The sequence below is a fragment of the Mauremys mutica genome, chromosome 3 (genome assembly GCF_020497125.1).
Source record: "Mauremys mutica isolate MM-2020 ecotype Southern chromosome 3, ASM2049712v1, whole genome shotgun sequence".
NCBI classification, from domain to species: Eukaryota; Metazoa; Chordata; order Testudines; family Geoemydidae; genus Mauremys; species Mauremys mutica.
In genome coordinates, this window is record NC_059074.1 from 158,736,816 (window position 1) to 158,755,660 (window position 18,845).

Below are 18,845 nucleotides of genomic sequence, written 5' to 3' on the forward strand. Positions count from 1 at the left end.
ATCTCAAGGAACATCTGCTTCTTCTTGTGAAAGTTCTGGAGCCACTGCTGCTCATCCCACATCTGCATGACAACTTGATCCCACCAGTCTGTGCTTATGGCCCAACACCAGGAATAAGGCCCAGATCACTTCTCACCAAGTGACTCACCACAATGTGCAGTAGATCACAAACTCCTGAGTCACTCATTAGACATTGCAGAGTGGGCAAAACATGATGCCAAGACAGGCCATCTCTCTCCACCCAAATGAGCCTGTAGTCAGCAATCCCCATGTCACGGTGTATTCCTTGCAAATTTGTACAACCTAGTGATCCAGCAATCTCCCCAAATCCTCACACGTGCACTCCAGGGTTGCCAGTGTATTTTCCTTCAGTGAAAAGGGGTCCCTGTGCGGTAAGTTACAAGCCTCCACAATACAAGTCTTTGAAACCAACACATTAATTTGCCCGGAGATCAGGAAATAGCCACTCATCACCTTCTGTTCCCCAGGGTCTAGCAAAATACACAGATTTCCCCCTCAAACAACCAATCTAAGGCTTGCCTACCACCTACCCTTATTTCCTGTCCCCTCCACAGCCACAACCCCTATCTGACCCTCTTACCTGTCCCTGTCCCTTCCACCACACAAAGTCCTCTGGCTCCAGCTCCTTCCCACCTAATATAATAAACATTTTGTTTAGACCAGCTACTGACTGTTCTGCTGTGTTCAGTGAACCTCTGAGTAAAAAACATTAACATAACAGAGCCAACTTGTAGTAAGCAACATGAGTTATTCAATTTTTATTGCACAGGTGTACAAAGGTTTGAACTAGTGGCAGGGTGTTCACTGGGGGCAATGGCATCAGCACATTCCCTTGAACTACCCAAGCATGCATGAAGTGGCTGCACAGGAACCCTTACAGATTTATTCTTTATTGGCAATGTGCACTGTACTCCATCCAGACTGCACGTCTATTCAAGTGAAGAAGTGAACATTTTCTTAATTACCCATTCACAATTTGGGTCTCCCAAGATTAAGAGAATGGTACCTTGGTAAAGATTGACTGACTCCATTTTCACCAGCATCACAACAATCCTTTGATCTCGATCTCAGATAAAAAAAATTATGTAATTTCAAATGACCCAAAATTTGGGTCACTATCCCACCCTGCACCCTCCTTTGAAATTTGATGTGCCTCAGGAATCTGACTAAGCACATCAATTTTAGAAGACTTAGAAAAGTTGATCTTTAAATGAAGTTGTGATTCAACCATGCTACTATAATCCTGATTCTCTACTGCCTTGTGTGATTTTCACCCGTGTAATGTGGGTTTAAAATGCTGATTGGTGTAGGTGAGTGGAGAATTCTGATCAGTGAATTATTCTCCGCACAAGTGATACAAGACAGTGGAGAACATAGAGAGATACATGAACATAGATACACCCAGAGGCTCCAAACCTGAAATCGGATCAGTGTGACTCAATCTTGCATACATGCAGAGCCCTACTGAAAGTCAATACAGCTCTGCATGGGTGCAAGGATTCCTGCCATACAGCTTATGCTGACTATGGCTAACTCCTGTAATATCTGTATAATATAAAGATATATGTGTGCATGCACACACAACTTATATATAATATAGTTATGCAATATGTATTTAGTATTTATAGGCATTACTTGTATACCAGTGCACAGAAACATACATTACAGGTTGGATTGGTTGCACAGCGTATGAAAATTGCCCAATACTTGCCATTATAAGACCCTGTTTTCAATTGCTTATCACTTTACCAAAGCTGAACTGTTTGGGCTGAAGTTTACCATGGCAGGTATCTGCCTCAGGCTGACATTTTTGCCATTTCTGAGAACAAGGCTAGTGGAAAAAAAAAAAACACTGGTTTGCCAGTTTTAAGAAACACTAGCAACCTTTTCTCTGAGATGCTATAGTGTCCCTATGTTTTGGAGCAGAACTTGAAGTTTAGCAGGATGGGGATGGCCTTTGTGTCAAGGATGTGTCTTTTGTATTTCTGTGAAAATCCACCCGTGTGTGGCCAAGTTATAAAAAATACTGCATTTCTGACAAGTCTCTACTGAGTATGTGAGAGCTTCCCAGTCTTTCAGCATGGAGTGTGTTCCATCCCAAGGATGAAGACTTTCCCTGCAATTGCAGTTCTGGGCTGCTACAGGCAGAGCCAGGGCTGAGCACTGGAAATGAAAGCAGGGAAATCATCTCTCCAGTAGTGCCCAGGCAATGTGGACGAAGCCGGAGGTAGGGAGAGACAGGACTGGGACATGTTGGAAGAAACAGGACACAAGGGTTCAAGCTTCGGGGAAAATAGGCAAGACTCTATGGCCACTAGACCACACTCTCCTCCAGAACCTAGAATAAAACCCAAAATTCTTGAGTCTCACCATCTTTGTTGTCAGCAAATATCTCTGAAACCCACTGGCAAAGTGTTCCAACCCCTTCTAATTCTGGTCCACGTAGAGCAGTGGTGGGAAACCTGCAGCCCATGGGCTACATGGGGCCAATCAGGGTAATCCACTGGCAGGCCACAAGACAGTTTGTTTACATTGACTGTCCGCAGGCGCAGCTGCCCGCAGCTGCCAGTAGCCACAGTTCGCTGTTCCCAGCCAATGGGAGCTGCAGTCAGCACATCCCTGTGGCCCACGCTGCTTCTTGCAACTCCCATTGGCTGGGAATGGTGAACCACGACCACTGGGAGCTGCGGGCAGCCGTGCCTGAAGATGGTCAATGTAAACAAACTGTCTCGCAGCCCGGCAGCGGATTACTCTGATGGGCCACATGTGGCCCATGGGCTTCAGGTTGCCCACCACTGACACAGAGGATAACAACCTACCACTGCTATCAGTTGGTCCATTAGCTGAAGTGGTAGATGTCTGCAGTAGATTTAGAAGTCCCAACCCCGCTGATGACCCATAATGGATTTTTTTAAAGTTTTCTTTTTTGAAAGTTACAGACAAAATAACCATGTTAAGAAAATTAGTAAGATTGCAAAGTCAAGCACTCAAAAGTTATTAAATGGAGGACTTAAGGTTGCCCGTGCAACTTTCATTTGGCCCTTTGGTGCCTAAGATACAGTTTTAATTACATGATCACATATTTTTTCTGCACAACACCTGGTTCATTCAGTGCACAGTCTGGTACTGCTCTGGAAATGAATCAGCACTGTGTAGCAAAGGAGACCATCACCTGTAGCATCCCTACATCATTTGTTCCAGAAATAGGAAGATGTCAAAGGGCATACCTGTCCTGCAGTGTCCATGGCTCTATGAAAACTGCCTCTTTCCTCCCATCCCTCCCAGGGCACTTAAAAAGGCCACATTCTAGATATTTAAAACATTTCCCTTCTAGGATCCAATTTATTAAGTCCTACAAAAATATTTTTTAAATAAAACTCAAACTTTCAAACTCTTCATCCAAATTTCAGCTGGGCCCAGTCCCTCCTCTGTAAAGGTCTGTCCTCTAAACATTCACTACCTTTACATAATCTCAAATTGGGCAGAAACCCTCCTCCCTGAGGGTCTGTCTTCCTGCTCTCCCAACACTTCTTGTCTGGAGTTCAGCCTTCTCTGCTAACTTACAGCCTTGCAGGAACTTTCTTATTCCACACAGCATCTGTCAACAACCAAATTCTGCTATCTCCCCCTTTATAAGGCCAAGGTACCTTTCCTTAAGACCAACTGAGCAGCAGGCAATCAGTTTAGATGTTTTGGACTAATAGAGTGCACTCACTTCTTGTACACACCCTCTCAGATGTCCCTGCTCTGGGATAGAACAGTGTCCCAGGCTCCCTCCCTGGAGACAATGTCTTCACCCTCTTGGGGCTTCCTGGCTACAGCTCTCCAGCTAGGCCTAGGGTGACCAGACGTCCCAATTTTATCGGGACTGTCCTGATATTTACTTGTTTGTCCCACGTCCCGACCAATGTTCGGTCGGGATGCGAACTGTCCCGATATTTTGCCCTCCGGCACACAGGCAGAGGGGGCTCGTGCCCCCCACCCCAACTCCACCCCTCCCTTCCCATTGGGTCCCTCCCCAAATCCCCCCCCCGGCCCTGCCTCTTCCTCAAGCACGCTGCATTCCTCCTCCTCACCCCTCCCTCCCAGGCTTGCGCTAATCAGCTGTATGGCAGCGCAAGCACTGGAGGGAGCGGAGAGAAGCAGGATGCTACAGCCAGCTCAGGGGAGGTGGAGGCAGAGCAAAGGCAAGCTAGGGTAGGAGGGGGCAGGGCATGGAGTTGCCAGTGGGTGCTCAGCCCCCACCAATTTTTCCTATGCTCTAGCAGCTCTTGGTTTTTTGGGTTTTTTTGTTGCTCTGCCAGCACCTCTCTCCCCCCCCGCTCCAATATTTCACATCTCTCATCTGGTCACCCTAGCTGGACCACTATAGCACAGTTCCCCCTTTGGGGTGCCTCAATGTCCAGGCCACTTCCCCCCAGTGCCTAATGGGGGGTAGGGGTGGCCCAGCAGGTCAGCCCACTACTCCAGGCCCCAGCCCAGGGACCCTGTAGATCACAGCCATCTGCTATATCCCTTTAACTATATATCACAGCTTCTCTAATTCCCAGGGCTACATCCCCATGGCCCCACACCATCTTCACCCTTACCTCAGCACCTTGCCCTAATGGAGTCCCAGCAACCAGCTCACTCTCCCTGGCTTCTGGCAGTACTGCTCTTTCACTCTATCAGCCAGCCACACTCCTACAGCTGCAGCAAGGGACTGACCTCCCAGCTTTGGCCCTGCAGCTTTTGTTATATCAGGCTGCTGGGCCTGATTGGTTGTGTCCCACACAGTCACTCTAGGCAGCTTGGAGGACCCTCTCCACTGCCCTTTTTTGGGGCAGAGTATGGCAGGGCCAAAAGATCTCCACCAGGGGGCCTCAGAGCATCTGGTATACCACGTCACATGGACCCAGTTCCCTCTTAAACCTATTGAAGGTACTGAGGTGGGTGGGTCTCATCAGGAGGTTCTGGAGTAGCCAAAAGAGGGGCAGCAGCTGACCCATTCTATGTAAATGTGTGTCAGAGTCTCTCTCTTGCCGCATAAAAGGCAGGTGTCGGGGGACTCTGTAAACCGTGCCACCCATATGCCCACGTTCATGTGTCCATGAAGGAGCTGCCAACTGAGATCCCCATTGGATCGTGGGTCTGGATGGCGTACAGGCTGGTCCACTGGGGCTCTCAACCCTCTGCAAGTGACAGCAAGTCCCACTACTTAGTGTTGGGGCGGGACATGAGGGCAAGGAAGTGGATGGTATGAAGCATATGCATGTAGAGATGTTCTTGGGGCACAGTTTGGATAAGGGCCCGCTGGATGGTGCTCAGCCAGCTCAGGTGGTGCATCAGAGGTATCAGGGGTGAGGGGGCGGACTCACAGCGCAGGGGCCTGATTATGAGAGCTGGAGGGCTGAAGTTGAGAGGTTGGCAGGAAGTGCCCTCCAGCAGGACCATTCAAGATAAGTGACAAAAGCCTTCATCCCCTGGAGCACAGGATGGTGGATGCACAGGGTAGTGTCCGTAGTCAATCTCATGCGCTGGCCAGACACCACGGGATCCACCCAATCCCTCTGATTGTAGTCCAGGGGTTTCTGATTCTGGTGGTACCACCCAGGACTATCCTCAAGCACACCAAGGGGAACTCCACCGCCTACACATGAAGATGTACCTGTGATAGATGTGGACTATTTATTAGTACTTGGACAGGCAGATCTAGGCCTACTCAAAACTTAAGTCCCGCCCCCTCAACTAAGGGGGAGGAACCACTAAGCCCCAGTCACAGTTGAGTACTTGGGACAATGAAAGAGAAAACAGGAACAGGTTAAAGGTTAAAGTTGTTAAGTCAAAGGTTAAAAATGAGGCAGCCAGAGGGGGACAAAGAGCAGAGAACCCCGGACAGTGCCCACCACTCCTCAAAGGTGTCTGAGGAGTCTGTAGACACCACCCAGAAAGGAACTCTACTCAGATATGATTGAAAAAGGGAATGGAAATAGACTCCACAGTCACAGAGTACCCCCATCCAACTTCCTCCTGGTGTGATGGATGGCCATCTTGGCCAATGCCAGGAGAAGATGGATGACTAGGTCCCATGACTTTGTGGGGCCATTGATGGGGTGTGCACAGATCAGGAAGTGCAGGGGAAAATGCAGCTATAACCTTAGTAAGAGGTTCTGGAGGAGCCAGAAGGGCTGCCACCTGATACACCCTACATAGATATGCACTAGTGTCTCCCTCTCATCACAGGAAAGATATGTATCAGAGGAGTGCGTGAACTGCGTCAGGTACATGCCTGTGCTCATGGCTCTGTGGAGGAGCCACCAACTAATGTCCCCAGTCAGATGTGGAACCAGAGTGGAGCACAGACTAGCCCAGCAGGGTGCCTAGCCCTCTTCCAGTGGCGGCAGGTGTCGGTGTGGAACATAAGGGTTAATGGAACTGTGCTTTGAACACATAAAATGCTGTGTAATGATATGTACTCTGCAAAATTATGTCCTAGGTATCTTTTTGGCATCCAAACTTGTTGGGAACTTTTTACTTTTATCTCTGTGTCTCAATAGCCCATCTGTAAAATGGGGATAATAATATCCTCTCACCTCACAAGGATGTTGTGAAAATAAATTAATAGAGATTTGTGGACACTATGATAAAGCCCATGAAAAATTAATAATTCTGTATTCAGAGCAGGGTTTGACTAGTATGTTATTAAACAATGAGGAGAAAAACAAATATTGATTAGCTGCTCATTAAGTGAGCACCATCTATACTATGCAGTATAGGCAGTAGGCTTCTGTGGAAAAAATACTATGGGATCCTGTAATTAAATATGATCTCCTAATGCATAGGCACAAGGGGGCCAAATTAAGGTTTCACTTTAACTCTGGTATTTAACTTTTGAGTGATCACCTGGCAACCTTAATAATGTTCTTTTAGCATATTTTATGTTGGTGTGTGTGTGTCATCTATATATCTATCTGTATGTGTATGTATATCATCTATCTATATATGTATGTATGTATATCATCTATCTATGTGTGTGTGTATTTACACACTCCCCTACAGATGTACACACACCTATATATAGTCTGTCGATATGTATTACAGATCAGGACACGTATATAGTCTGTATACAGAGACATGCTAGGTAGGCACACAGGGCTGGGTGGGAGGCAGCTAGACAGGTGTGTGGCAGAGCCCCCTCTGGGTCTGTGCCACCCCCCTTCCCCTGGCGCTGCCCAAGCAGGGTGAAGCCCCGCTCTTCTCTGCCCCTTGCCCCATAGGCTCCATACCCGCTCCGGGCGGCGGAAGTGGGTGTAGGGGGCAGTATAGGAATTTCCTGTGACGTCCCGGCCCGGACTCCATTAGGCTGCAGCTGGGCAGAGAAGTGACAAACCCAGCAGCACGGAGCAGGCCGGGCGCCTGGGGCGGCCGGGCGGGGGCTCGGGGCAGCGGCAGCAATAACAAGAGGGAGCCCAGAGCGGGCGGCGGCGCTGCCTCCGGGACCCCGGGGGGGACAGGGCCCCGCTCCTCCTCCCCTCGCCCCCCCCGCCTCCCTTCCTCGCCCCCCCGGCTTCCCACCACGGCCGCTCTCGGCGAGGAAACTCTGGCCTCCGCTTCCTCCTCCTCCGACTCGGACACCGGCGGAGCCTCCCCGCCCCCGCGGAAGAAAGCCCGGGCGTCCCCGGCGGCGGCGGAGGGAGCAGGCGAGCCCGGGGCTTCCGCGGGCAGAGCAGGCCTCACCTCGTCCCAGTCCCCCTCGCTCTCCGCCGGGCTCGCCCCCCCTGCCGCCCAGCTCAGAGGCAGCAGCAGCAGCAGCAGCGCCATGCAGGCCAACGGGGCAGGAGGAGGCCAGCAGCAGCCGCCGCCGCAGGGGCCGGCGGGCCCGGAGCTGGGCTGCTTGGGCGCCCAGAACGGCGAGGCCTCGTCGGGCTCGGCCGCCGGGGAGCAGCTGGCTCACGCCAACGGGCTACTGCCCTCCGCCTCCGCGGCCAATAGCAGCGGCGGCGGCAGCAGCCCCGGCGGCCTGAGCGTCAACAACGGGGTCCCGGCCGCCGGGGGGCCCGGCTCGGCCGCCGCGGAGCTGGGGGGAGGCGGCGGCAGCGCCCTGAAGAAGAAGAAGCGGCTCTCGCAGTCCGACGAGGACGTGATCCGGCTCATCGGGCAGCACCTCCACGGGCTGGGCCTCAAGTAAGTGCCCGCGCCCTCGGAGGGGAGACCGACCCCCTCCTCCTCCATAGGGCGGAGGGGGCCCCTGCGGGGCAGGCCTGCGCTGGGGTAAGAGAGCCCCACACGGCGGGGGGCCTTTTTTTCCCTTTTCCCTTTAGCGGTGCTATGAGACCCCCGCTTCCTCCTCCATAGGGACCAGGAGGGAGGCTGGGGGCCCTGGGCCCCTCCCCTCTGTAGACCCGCACTGATGTAGCTGAATTGCACATCGATAAGGAGAGAGGAGTCAAAAGTGGGGGAGGGGGTTGGCTTGGTGCAGGAGTGGGCCGGGGGAAATAATGGTGCTGGGAGACTTGTTCTATTTTAGGGCACCATTTGTGCCCATGGGAGACAGACCAACAAATCTGTTTATGACCCACATACGTAAGATTTGGATGGTGGAGGGGAGGAAAGGGGCCGCCTTCTCTCCCACACTGCCTTGTCACAGCTTGATATCCCATTATAAAGAGAGATCAGTAAGTGTATATGAAGGGGGGAGCTGTGGGGCAGACCTAATGTGTTGAAAATAATGATGTGAGGGACCTGTCTTTAAGGCTCTTCCAACCAGCTTTGTACATTCGAGACAGACTGTGTGTCTCAACCGTGGTGGGGGACAGGTAGGGCTTCCTCTGCCAAAGATGACAATATGAAAGCCCAGTCACATATCACTAAAGTCAGATCAGTACAAATGTGGTATGGTGGGGGGAAGTGATCTGGTGAACATAATGGAGCCTGGACACTTGGATGTTTTTTGTTTTGTTTAAGTCTTAAGAGCTGATTGGTTAATTGTAAACAAGCCAACCAAAGAATTAAACTAGCATTTAGGATTCTGATTGCAGAGCCTGTGTTCATGTAATTGGATGAAAGCTTTTGTAGGTTTGGTTTGGCCATATGTCTAATAGCTTTTGAAAATACTCCTATCTATAGACTGAAAAAATTAAAATTACAAATATGTTGATTCTTCTGTGGCTCAGAGCACTGCAGTATTTTTGGGTGAGTATGCAGTGGAGGGAGGGGAAATAGAAATAAAATACAGAGAGATGAACCATCTGGATTTTACAAACACTCCCCTCCCCCTTTTCTAAATATAACATAACAGCAACTAGGTGAATATTGAGATTTTTGGGAGGGGTCCTATAGATGATGCCCCAGAAAATAAAGCTACAAGGGAAGTACCAAAGGAGAGATGGCAAACTGTTGTGGGGCTGGATTGAGTCTAATGAACTTAGTACATGAAATAAAACACACCACTGACATAGGAGGCAGATTTTCACAGTAGGAGACAGCTTGTGACTGTTTATAGGCTACACCACAGTAAATGTTATTTTTAGCATAAAAGGGGGAGGGTTACAAGTTAGTGAGTTTGCTTATTTTTTATTTTAAGGAACCAGCCTTTTAAAGTCCTGACATGAACAAAAGCTAAGGCTATCTCTGCAGACATCTTAATACAGAACAGTGGCAGCCCTTTATACCCATTCTCTAGGGGTAGTTATAGAGGCACATCTAGTGTTTATAACCTATATTTTTCCTCCGTGTAGACAACTTGCTGCTAGAAACTGGTTTATTTCTATCTGGACATGCCTGTCTGAGTCAAAGAAGACCATCTTGGCACTTCATGCAAGTTTTCAAACCAATCAACCACTCTTGTGGCTATAGAGAGCTGTCTATCCAAGTGTCTTGAGTGATTGGAATACTTATCTCTTCACGTGTTTCTGAATCTGGTTATAACTCTTTTTGCTTCATAAAAAGTCAGTTTTTAACTATAACAGACTTATTGCAATGGGTGGTACATTTTAAGAGTAAAATTGGTCAGTTTTTTTACACTGTATCTCTCCTGCAGCCAGACTGTTGATCTTCTCATGCAAGAGTCAGGATGTCGTTTAGAACATCCTTCTGCTACCAAATTCCGCAATCATGTCATGGAAGGAGAATGGGATAAGGTAATGTATGTGGGGCATATAGGACTGCATAACTGCTGTTAAATTTATAGTATGTGAAATGCATTTCATGGTTCTTCAAGGTTATGTTTATCTTTTATACCAATTTTTGCAGGCTGAGAACGACTTGAATGAACTTAAGCCTTTGGTGCATTCTCCTCACGCAATTGTGGTAAGAGGCACATTTTGAATTGTTTCAGATGTAGTTGGGAATAATTGTAGTAATATACTTTTTTTTTTTTTTGGTACCTACTTCAGAGTTAATGTTGGCATCTGTGTTTATTATAGTAAGCAACTTGCTATCCCAAGCACAATACTAATTTGCTCTTCTGTCATTTTGTTGTATTTGAGAGAGGAGGCCTAAAAATATTAAGACCAATACTCAGTGCATTGAATGTGTAAATTTATTAAAGTCTGCCTTCATGGATCAGAATACAACTTGTGTAATCTGCATATCTAATTTAAAATCCATAATTGGATAACTTCAGTTGATACTTAATTCAGTTACTTTAAAGAAATTCTAAAAGTGCTTCTGAGTTTGAAATAGATGGTGTGGTGTTTTTTGGTTTTTTTTTCTTTTTTTTTTCCTTTCTTTTCTTAAAGAACCAAGCTTAGGTACAGTGTACAATACCTAGGTACTGTGGGGGTTTGCATACTGCAATAGAATGTCATGGGAGTACAGTGGCTGATATAGAAAATGAACAATACTGTTGCTTTTCTAGATGGCTTTTAGAGAACAAATGTGTGTGTTTACTCTTCAGAATTTTTGTAGAGCTTTGTCCTCTTTTTAAATTATTTTTAAAGCAGACCAGTCTGGTGATTTATTCTAGGATTTAGATCCTGTGACTTGACAGAGTTACAATTTGTTTGGTTTTAATATATGTGGTTTCAGTAACTTTGTGAACTTTGTTGACATACAAAGTGTTTCTGGGTTTGTTTCTATGGCCCAGGATCAAAATGGTTACATACAGGCCTTGTCTTTCTTCAAACATCTTATTTTACTATGTTGTCCAATTAATTTCAATAAATGTTTATTAGCTATTCAGTGTTGTTTTGTAGTCATTTGGGGAGAAAAAAGTAGCACTGCTTTTTGAAGTGCCTGTGGCTGTAAACAATGAGGAATCAGCTGATGGCTGCTTAGCTTTTTACTTCTAGCTGATTCATTTTGTTGTCAGGAGGAGAGTTTCCTGCCGGCGGGGGAGGGGAAGAGAGAGAACAGGAAGTGAAGTAGGAAAAACAGATGTTTAACAAAACATCAGTGGCTGCCTGAAAGAAGTTACATCTTGTTCTGTAATTGTGTGAATGTTTAACCCCTCCAAAGTCTTTTCTATTGAGCTATAGTTCTAGTTCCTATTTTTTGCTTCGCAGGCTAATATTGGAAGGCAAACTTTTAAAAAGACAGCAGGAAAGACTATCCAAACAGAACATACCAAAATAATGTGTACATTTTCAGTGTCTCATGAGGAGTGAGAATTCGGTAGCCTGTTGCATACACAAGAGCATAGCATCTATTAAAGCACACGTTTATTAGGGTTCTAGCATTTTGAGGATGTGCATTTTTTCCTATTCCATTCAAAATGGTGCTGTCCATTCTAGTTTATGAAAAAATTGTCAAACTATAAGGATTTTTTTTGTACTTGTCACAATAGGTTAATTTGACAAAAGAGGAAAACAAGGGGACGATTTGCTTTTAGCGAATCCAAAGTATAAATGGCTATGTAAACCCTAACCTTGGGAAAATGTACTCCAACTGAGTACAACTTGTAGAAATGTGAATTTTGTTTTCAGACTCTACCTTATCTAAACTAAATTGATGCTGTAAAGTGTATTTTGTTCATCTAAACTGAGTCTGATGAATTAAAAAAAAATAACGAATACTGATTTTTATTTAAAAACAAGTCTGCCACACGTACAGCAGTAAGAAAATAAATTAAAGATGTAAGGTGAGGGGATAGGACTTTATCGGGTTTTATCATCCATATCTTTAGAGTCAGATGTTTTAGTACATGAATTTTTTTTAAAAGCTATTAATAAACTTATAGAGTTGACCTGTTGGGGTTTTTTTAATGCTGATTTGGAAAATATTTTTCTGGATATTTATGGTTATTGCAAGATTTCAGCCCAATTTAGAGCAATAAGTAGCAACTGGAAAAGGAAAGCTCGCTAGATAAAGAAGAATTTTTTTGTCACCGCTCAGACTATCTATAGAGCATAATCAGATCTAATAAAAGATTATATCTCTGGGTTTTGCACCGTCAGTGATGATGTAGGCACTTCTGTTTATTTTAAGAGGTGGGGTTATCTTTCTCCCACTCATGGTCCTAGTGGTGGGGGGAAGTTAAATAATTCAGTTTTTTTTTTAAATCACTAGTAATCTTACTAATGCCAGCACTTCATCTATTTCCACCCTATGATGAAAAAAGTAAAACTACTCAATTCAGTTTTCAGAGTAGCAGCCATGTTAGTCTGCATTCTATGCATCCGAAGAAGTGAGCTATAGCTCACGAAAGCTCATACTCAATTCAGTGTACACTTATTTTGGCAACTTTATATGTTCTGGAAGGCACTATGCTTCTGGTTTCTGTTTTTAAGTCAAACTTCATCATAATTTTAGATTAAAAAATGTGTTCATTCAGCTGATGTTGAACCTGCACTTATTCTACTAAGTGCTGTATATGACCATATTCTTTAGGGGAAGAAATGCTGTTTGTGTTTTATGAACCAAGATCATATGGGCTTGGGTTTCTGAATCTCAACCTGGCAGTTTGACCACATGTATCTGAAGTTGAGTGGGTGGGGGTGTGTGTATGTAAAAAGTCAATCTTACTGACATTTTACTGTAAGCTTTAATAGGCTAGGGAATCTTACTTTTAATGTGACTTGGTCAAGGATGAGCTGAATATCAAACATAGTTGTATTGCACGTATATTATAAATTCTGTCTGTGAAAATGAGCATAAGCTGCCCACAAAGTGCTTTGAGATCTACAGATCGAAGTGCTATAAATGCTGCATATTAAGGTACAAACTACTAATCTAAGTTTAAAACTGGGGGTTCATTAAACAGCTGCTGCATCTGGCCTGAGCTGAAAATGAAAAGTAGCCTCTCCTCTCAGTTCCTTTGTAAACACCACTGAAAGGCAATTGTGCCCTGTACTACTGTTGAGTAATATGGCTAGCCATGTATGTACTTCGTGTAATGTTGTATGGGGGATGCAATTGGCTGAGGTGCCAGAGGAAAGCCTTATCCAGATTAGTGGGCCAAACATGAAAACCAAAGCTTTCTTCTGCTGTTAAGTGTTGTTGTTTTTCAAAAAACGTAAGGATATCCTCTTTGGTTTTTGGCCCAGGCCAGCATTTCAGTCAGTGCACTTGTGATTTCCAAGTGAAATTTCACTTGTCTACACTTGATTTGGGGCTATTCTGTCAAATAAGTTCACCTAGCTAGGTGAACTTGACCATCCCGCTTTTAAGAGAAATAGCACTTCTACCTGCAGTTTTGTTCAATGATCATTTGAATTCCAGGTAGGAGCTCTCAGGTTTCCTAACTCTATGGTATCAGCCAAAGGCTTGTCTACACATGAAAATTAATCTGGAATAAACTAGGGTGTGAATTAAGAGCAGATTAACTATTCCTTATTAACTCCATCTGGAATTAGTGTGTCCACACATGGAGGTTAATCAGAAGTAATTTGCTGTTTAGAGAAGCCCTAAAAGATGTAATGATTCCTTATTGGAAGGGGATACACTCCAGGATCCTCTAATTTTTCCTTTTGCTCTCACTTAGAGGCCTTGTACCTGGTTACCTAAAAGAGAGTGGCTAGATGCAGCTTCCTCTAGTTTCAGCCAATGTCTGTGCTGGATTGCCTAGAGGAGGCTACTCAACAACAGCATAAAAGTTTCTGGCCCAAGAATGGCGTGCACAGACTCCCTGTGAACAGGAGAGCAGAGAGCCAAGCCAGGCTGGAATAACTTACTTTGCTGACCTAAATCAAGTGACTTTTTTTTTTTTAAGTTAACAAAACCTCAACCTAATTTAAATAAACTAGCTTGAAAAAATTGTGCTATTGTTAAATGCCACTATTAGTAGAGTATCTTGTTCAATTTTTACAAAAGTGCCATAGGTGGAAAAACAAAATATTGACTGTTAAGGCCCTGATTCTGCAAATCAGACACACAACTGTACTCTCATAAATATTCTCATTGACTTCAACAGGACTATTTATGCTAAGCATGTACATAATGTTGCAGCATTAGGAGGCTAAAATTATATTTTTATTAAACTTCTCTTAGTGACAGTGTTTGTCACTTCAAAGCAATTTTGTTTTGATGTTAATGATGAAAAGCTATTTAGATTTTCAATATACTAATAAAATTGTTATGAACTCATTTTTTATATATGCAAGTCACTTTAGGCTTTTATTTTTGAAACACTAAAGTTCCTAAATAGGAACACACGTCCCATTGACTTCAAACCACAAATACAGATCAAAACCCTTCAATTTTCTTGATTCAGTTTGAGAACATTCAGAATATCAAAATATGGTGTTGCTTGTAGTTATAGAATAGGCTATTTGCTTATCGGGTCTGTGGTGTTTTCACAGTTAGGATGTGGATGAGGCCCTGGACTTTGCTTTTTCAGTTTAGATGAGTATTTTGGAGAAACGTCTAAAGTTGATATTTTATATAGAATCTTTATATAATTAGTAAACTAAAGAAACAAGTGCAAAACATCCACTTTCGTCCCATTTATAGTTTAAGCACTGACAATATAAACACTTAAACCATAACTTTTTTTCAATCCTGATTTTTGGTCAACCCTATTCCGAACTTAGACCCTAGCAATTCTTTATGTAGGGTCACTTTAACATTGAGCCAGTTTTACTGTTAATTATGTCATACAGTATCTAGAAACAGCAGAATGCGACACTTGTACCTCAATTCATCTTTAGTGCTGTACATCGGATTTTGTAACATTTAACTGAATTAAAGTCCGCAACCTGAGAAGATGAACATCATTCCCTGCAGGGTTTCTCCACCAGATAATACACAGAGGAATCTTTGCTACTGAAACATAGAGTGGCTACACTCTCTGCTGAAGCTGGTGGATTTACAATGATCATTCAGAAGTGAAGTGGCTAACTGCATCTCAAACTATATTGTCAATGTTAGGTTTGCAGTTAACTGTTTCAGGGCTCTTCAGTTTTATTGATACAGGATAGAGATGGAAAGGGATTGGGATGAAGTCTCTTCTAATACTTTCCATTGCAAGACGATAATTATTTTTTAAGGGAAATCTGAGTGTTGAGCTGGATACGTAGGAACCGTCTAACCACAACCAATTTAATGCTCTTATTTTGTTCATATTGAATAGAAAAATATATTGAAGACCTCCTGATAAGCATGAGATACATCATCTGATATTTCCAGCAGGGTTTCTTTGAAGCTATAATATAACTATGAGCACACGGCACTGAACGAACGTTACATGTTTTAAACTCCCTGCTGTCCAGTTGAGGAGGATGGCAGCTGACACTAGAGGCAGTTATCAGCACTACTGGTATTAGATGGTAGCAGCAGAAGGGGAAATTAGGAAAAGAGTAGGGGGAAGAGATAGAACTTAGTTTGCCAGAAAAAGCCCCTCTTGTCACAAGAAGCGCTGGTTGCAGATAAGCTGAATTGTCTGACATAAGGTAAGAAAATATCTTTAAAAATAACTCGGGTATAGGATCCATGACCATTAGCGTAAAGGGTCTCTACAGCTAATTTCTCATTATTTGGGATACTGTAACTCAAATCTGAAATTTAGTTCTACATTGTATCAAATAACTTAGTAGGGTTTTTTGGACAAAAATTCATTCGTGAACTAATAACAAAAAGGTTGTGACTAAACTGTAGGCAAAATGTTATCTGGGCTTTGATAGGGACATTAGTTGTAATTAAATCCATTCAGCATTTTTGTTCCAACTCTGTTATGTTATGAATAAAATATTTGTAGCATTTAGTATATGCACTGTGTCTCTATGTATGAAAACTCTGGTGCTGTATCATTCTGGGAGATGTCCTTTTCAGTAGTATGCCTAGGACTCATGGAGTTAATGACCTTTTTTAAAGGAAAATTTGCTCTGAACCAACTGTAAGACTGTACATATTCAGCTGACTTGGCAACAGTACTCTGCCTTGGTTGCTATACACAATATCAGGGCTGAATGTCGGTCAATTTTGACATGCTTCTTGTACTAGTGTGGATAAAATGAGTCATGGAGACAGTGCCTCTGGTTTGCTTTTACAGGGATTTCCATTAAATTGCTGATATTGGCACAACAACAACAAAAAGCTTTCCTTTCCTTTTTCGTCCACAGAAATGGCTTTCATTACCCCTTCTTTTAGAACCATTATGCCAGGTAGAGATAGTAATTGGATAAAGTGGTTATCACCATGCAGATAAGGGAAACCAAGAAAAAGTGGATGGATACATAAGAAACAAAATATTGTCTATGAGATATGCAGGGAGAATTGGAGAATATTCAACATGAAGTTCTGGATAAGAACTAAGTTTTTTAAAACACCGAAGTTTGGGGTTATGTGGTGATCACCTACCGTGAGGAATCAACCCTTCCACTTTCCTAACAAGTGGATAGGAAATATTAAAAGGGGAAGGCTTACTTCTAATGACTCATCACCCCAAAATCTGCAACATTATACCTGTACAAATTGTACAGATACTCTCTTCTCTAATGGGCCTCCTCTTCACGCTGAATGCAAACAAACTGAATATCTGTGCAATGAGAGGGAGAATAATTATAAAGGGGATTCTGACCTCTCCCCTACAGGACATCAGAGTACTGGAAAACTAAGATGCTATAGTATGAAATTAGCTACAAATATCTATATGGTGATGCATATCTTCATACACTTCTGAAAGCTATACATTATGTCAGCAGTCTTCTTTCATGTACATGAAAACTTGATAAGTGTGATTTGTTCTCAAGAGTTACAGAAGGTCTGTTGCACTCGGTGTTTTAATCAAATGTAGTCCTTGTAGGCTGTATTCATAATCAATCTGGAATGCATTCCACTTGAAGGAAAACAAATATTTTACCTAAATGTTTTAAATTCCCTCAAAAAGCATAAGACAAAACCACTACTAGATAAAATTATTTAAGATCTGTGTATCTCATCTAGTCAAATGCGTAGCAGGAATGAGATTTTTATGAGACTCACTGTAGTAATGTATCTTTCTCCATGCCATTGTGATGACAGTACTATATATCTTAAACAACATGAATGAGAGCTAATTAATGTTCTTTTAAAATGTGTTTAACACAGTCAGTCAAATGTTAAATTGAGTAAACCTCAAATCAAGAGACAATCTCAAGTAATTTAGCCTTTAGTCTTTAAAATTTAGGATTTTTCTTAATTTACAAATATTACTCTATACATTTTCAATTAAGTTCTAGTTATTTAAATATTCTATTGTTAGCAGCTCAGAACACTTCAACATTGAGCTATTGTATGGAAAAAACAGAATTAAATGAAATTGATCAAATAGGACAGTCTAGCTACCCTATCCAAGATGAAGTGCAAAAATGAACAACATGGAGTAAAAATGAACAACATGGAGTAAGGCATAACAAATGTTTCATATTTAAGTGTCTTGATTTGAAGAGGTTAGCACCTTGCTCAAAATTGTATAATGCCCTTAATGCACTAATATAAGTAAATACATATAGTGTTGGAAAAGCTGCTGGTCTTTGGGGTCTGCTGAACTCACCTGGGGAAAGGTGGTGATCAAATATTGAAGTGTATTCATGATCTGTCTTGCACTTCATTCAGTTTCTATAGAGATGGGGAAAGCATAGCACATCACTTTAATTTAATTTTGTTTCACTCTAGATATAGTCTCAGGTTTTCCTCTTACCCCCCACTACTTGTTGAAGGCCTCGTGGCGATAACTCCTGGCAGCAGCAGTGAAGACAGACAAAAAATGCATACACCAAGTGGCTATGCTTAGTTACAGTAGAAGTAACTAAACTGTCTCACTTTCATCTTAAGGATCAGCATGTTAAGAAATTTTGGGGACTCCAGATTTTAAATCTGAAACTGAATGCCTTCCTTCATTTTGTGTCCATGAACATTTTAACAAAGTTAGAATCATGACTATTGATGAGAAATGTGAGAATGTGTGAAGGTCACATTGGAATTCTAATAGAAGTGAATGCTTATGAGAAATGAGTATAGGCTAAGTGAGCCCTAAATGTGGGGAGCGACATCGCTCTGCTTTCTGTAAAAAGAAGATGGCAGTATTAATACTTCTGGAAAACAAGTTTAATTTGCATGGTGCCTTGTTTTGCCTAGTTGCAGTGTTAGTATGTTGCTACAGCATGTTATACAACTAGAGAGAGAGAGAGAGAGAATCCCTTGGTGAGCTCCTACATAATCTGTATAAAACCAGTTAGGGGTTTGACTGGCTGACCTCCTGGTCATGCTCTGTACAAGCATGCAGCATACTTTTTTGTTTTGTTTTTTTGTTTTGTTTGAGTATGAGATTGAGGGAATCCCATCTAATCCTGGTTTGAAGTATAGTGACTGAAAGGGATATGGGTTCAGAATAGGGAGAATTAGAAGGGGTGTGAGGCGTGCGGAAGAGGATATTTGGGGCTCCAGTAGGCAGGTGGAAAAGATTGATTGATTACTTATTTATTTGGGTC

General features: G+C 43.3%; 2 protein-coding genes across 3 annotated transcripts in view; one reads left to right on the plus strand and one right to left on the minus strand.

The window, feature by feature from the left end:
• Positions 1-4,755, minus strand: part of CNIH3 (cornichon family AMPA receptor auxiliary protein 3) — a 136,862-nt gene extending 132,107 nt beyond the window's left edge. Inside the window, exon 1 of the mRNA XM_045010944.1 lies at positions 4,611-4,755. The gene's annotated coding sequence lies outside the window, so the exon portion shown is untranslated. The remainder of the gene's footprint in view (positions 1-4,610) is intronic.
• Positions 4,756-7,365: 2,610 nt separating this feature from the next.
• Positions 7,366-18,845, plus strand: part of WDR26 (WD repeat domain 26) — a 43,520-nt gene continuing 32,040 nt past the window's right edge. For both annotated transcript variants that reach the window (XM_045009746.1, XM_045009747.1), the window contains exons 1-3: positions 7,366-8,184; positions 10,040-10,139; positions 10,252-10,308. In XM_045009746.1, coding sequence (XP_044865681.1) covers positions 7,820-8,184; positions 10,040-10,139; positions 10,252-10,308 — 522 coding nt within the window. In that variant the 5' untranslated portion in view covers positions 7,366-7,819. The remainder of the gene's footprint in view (positions 8,185-10,039; positions 10,140-10,251; positions 10,309-18,845) is intronic.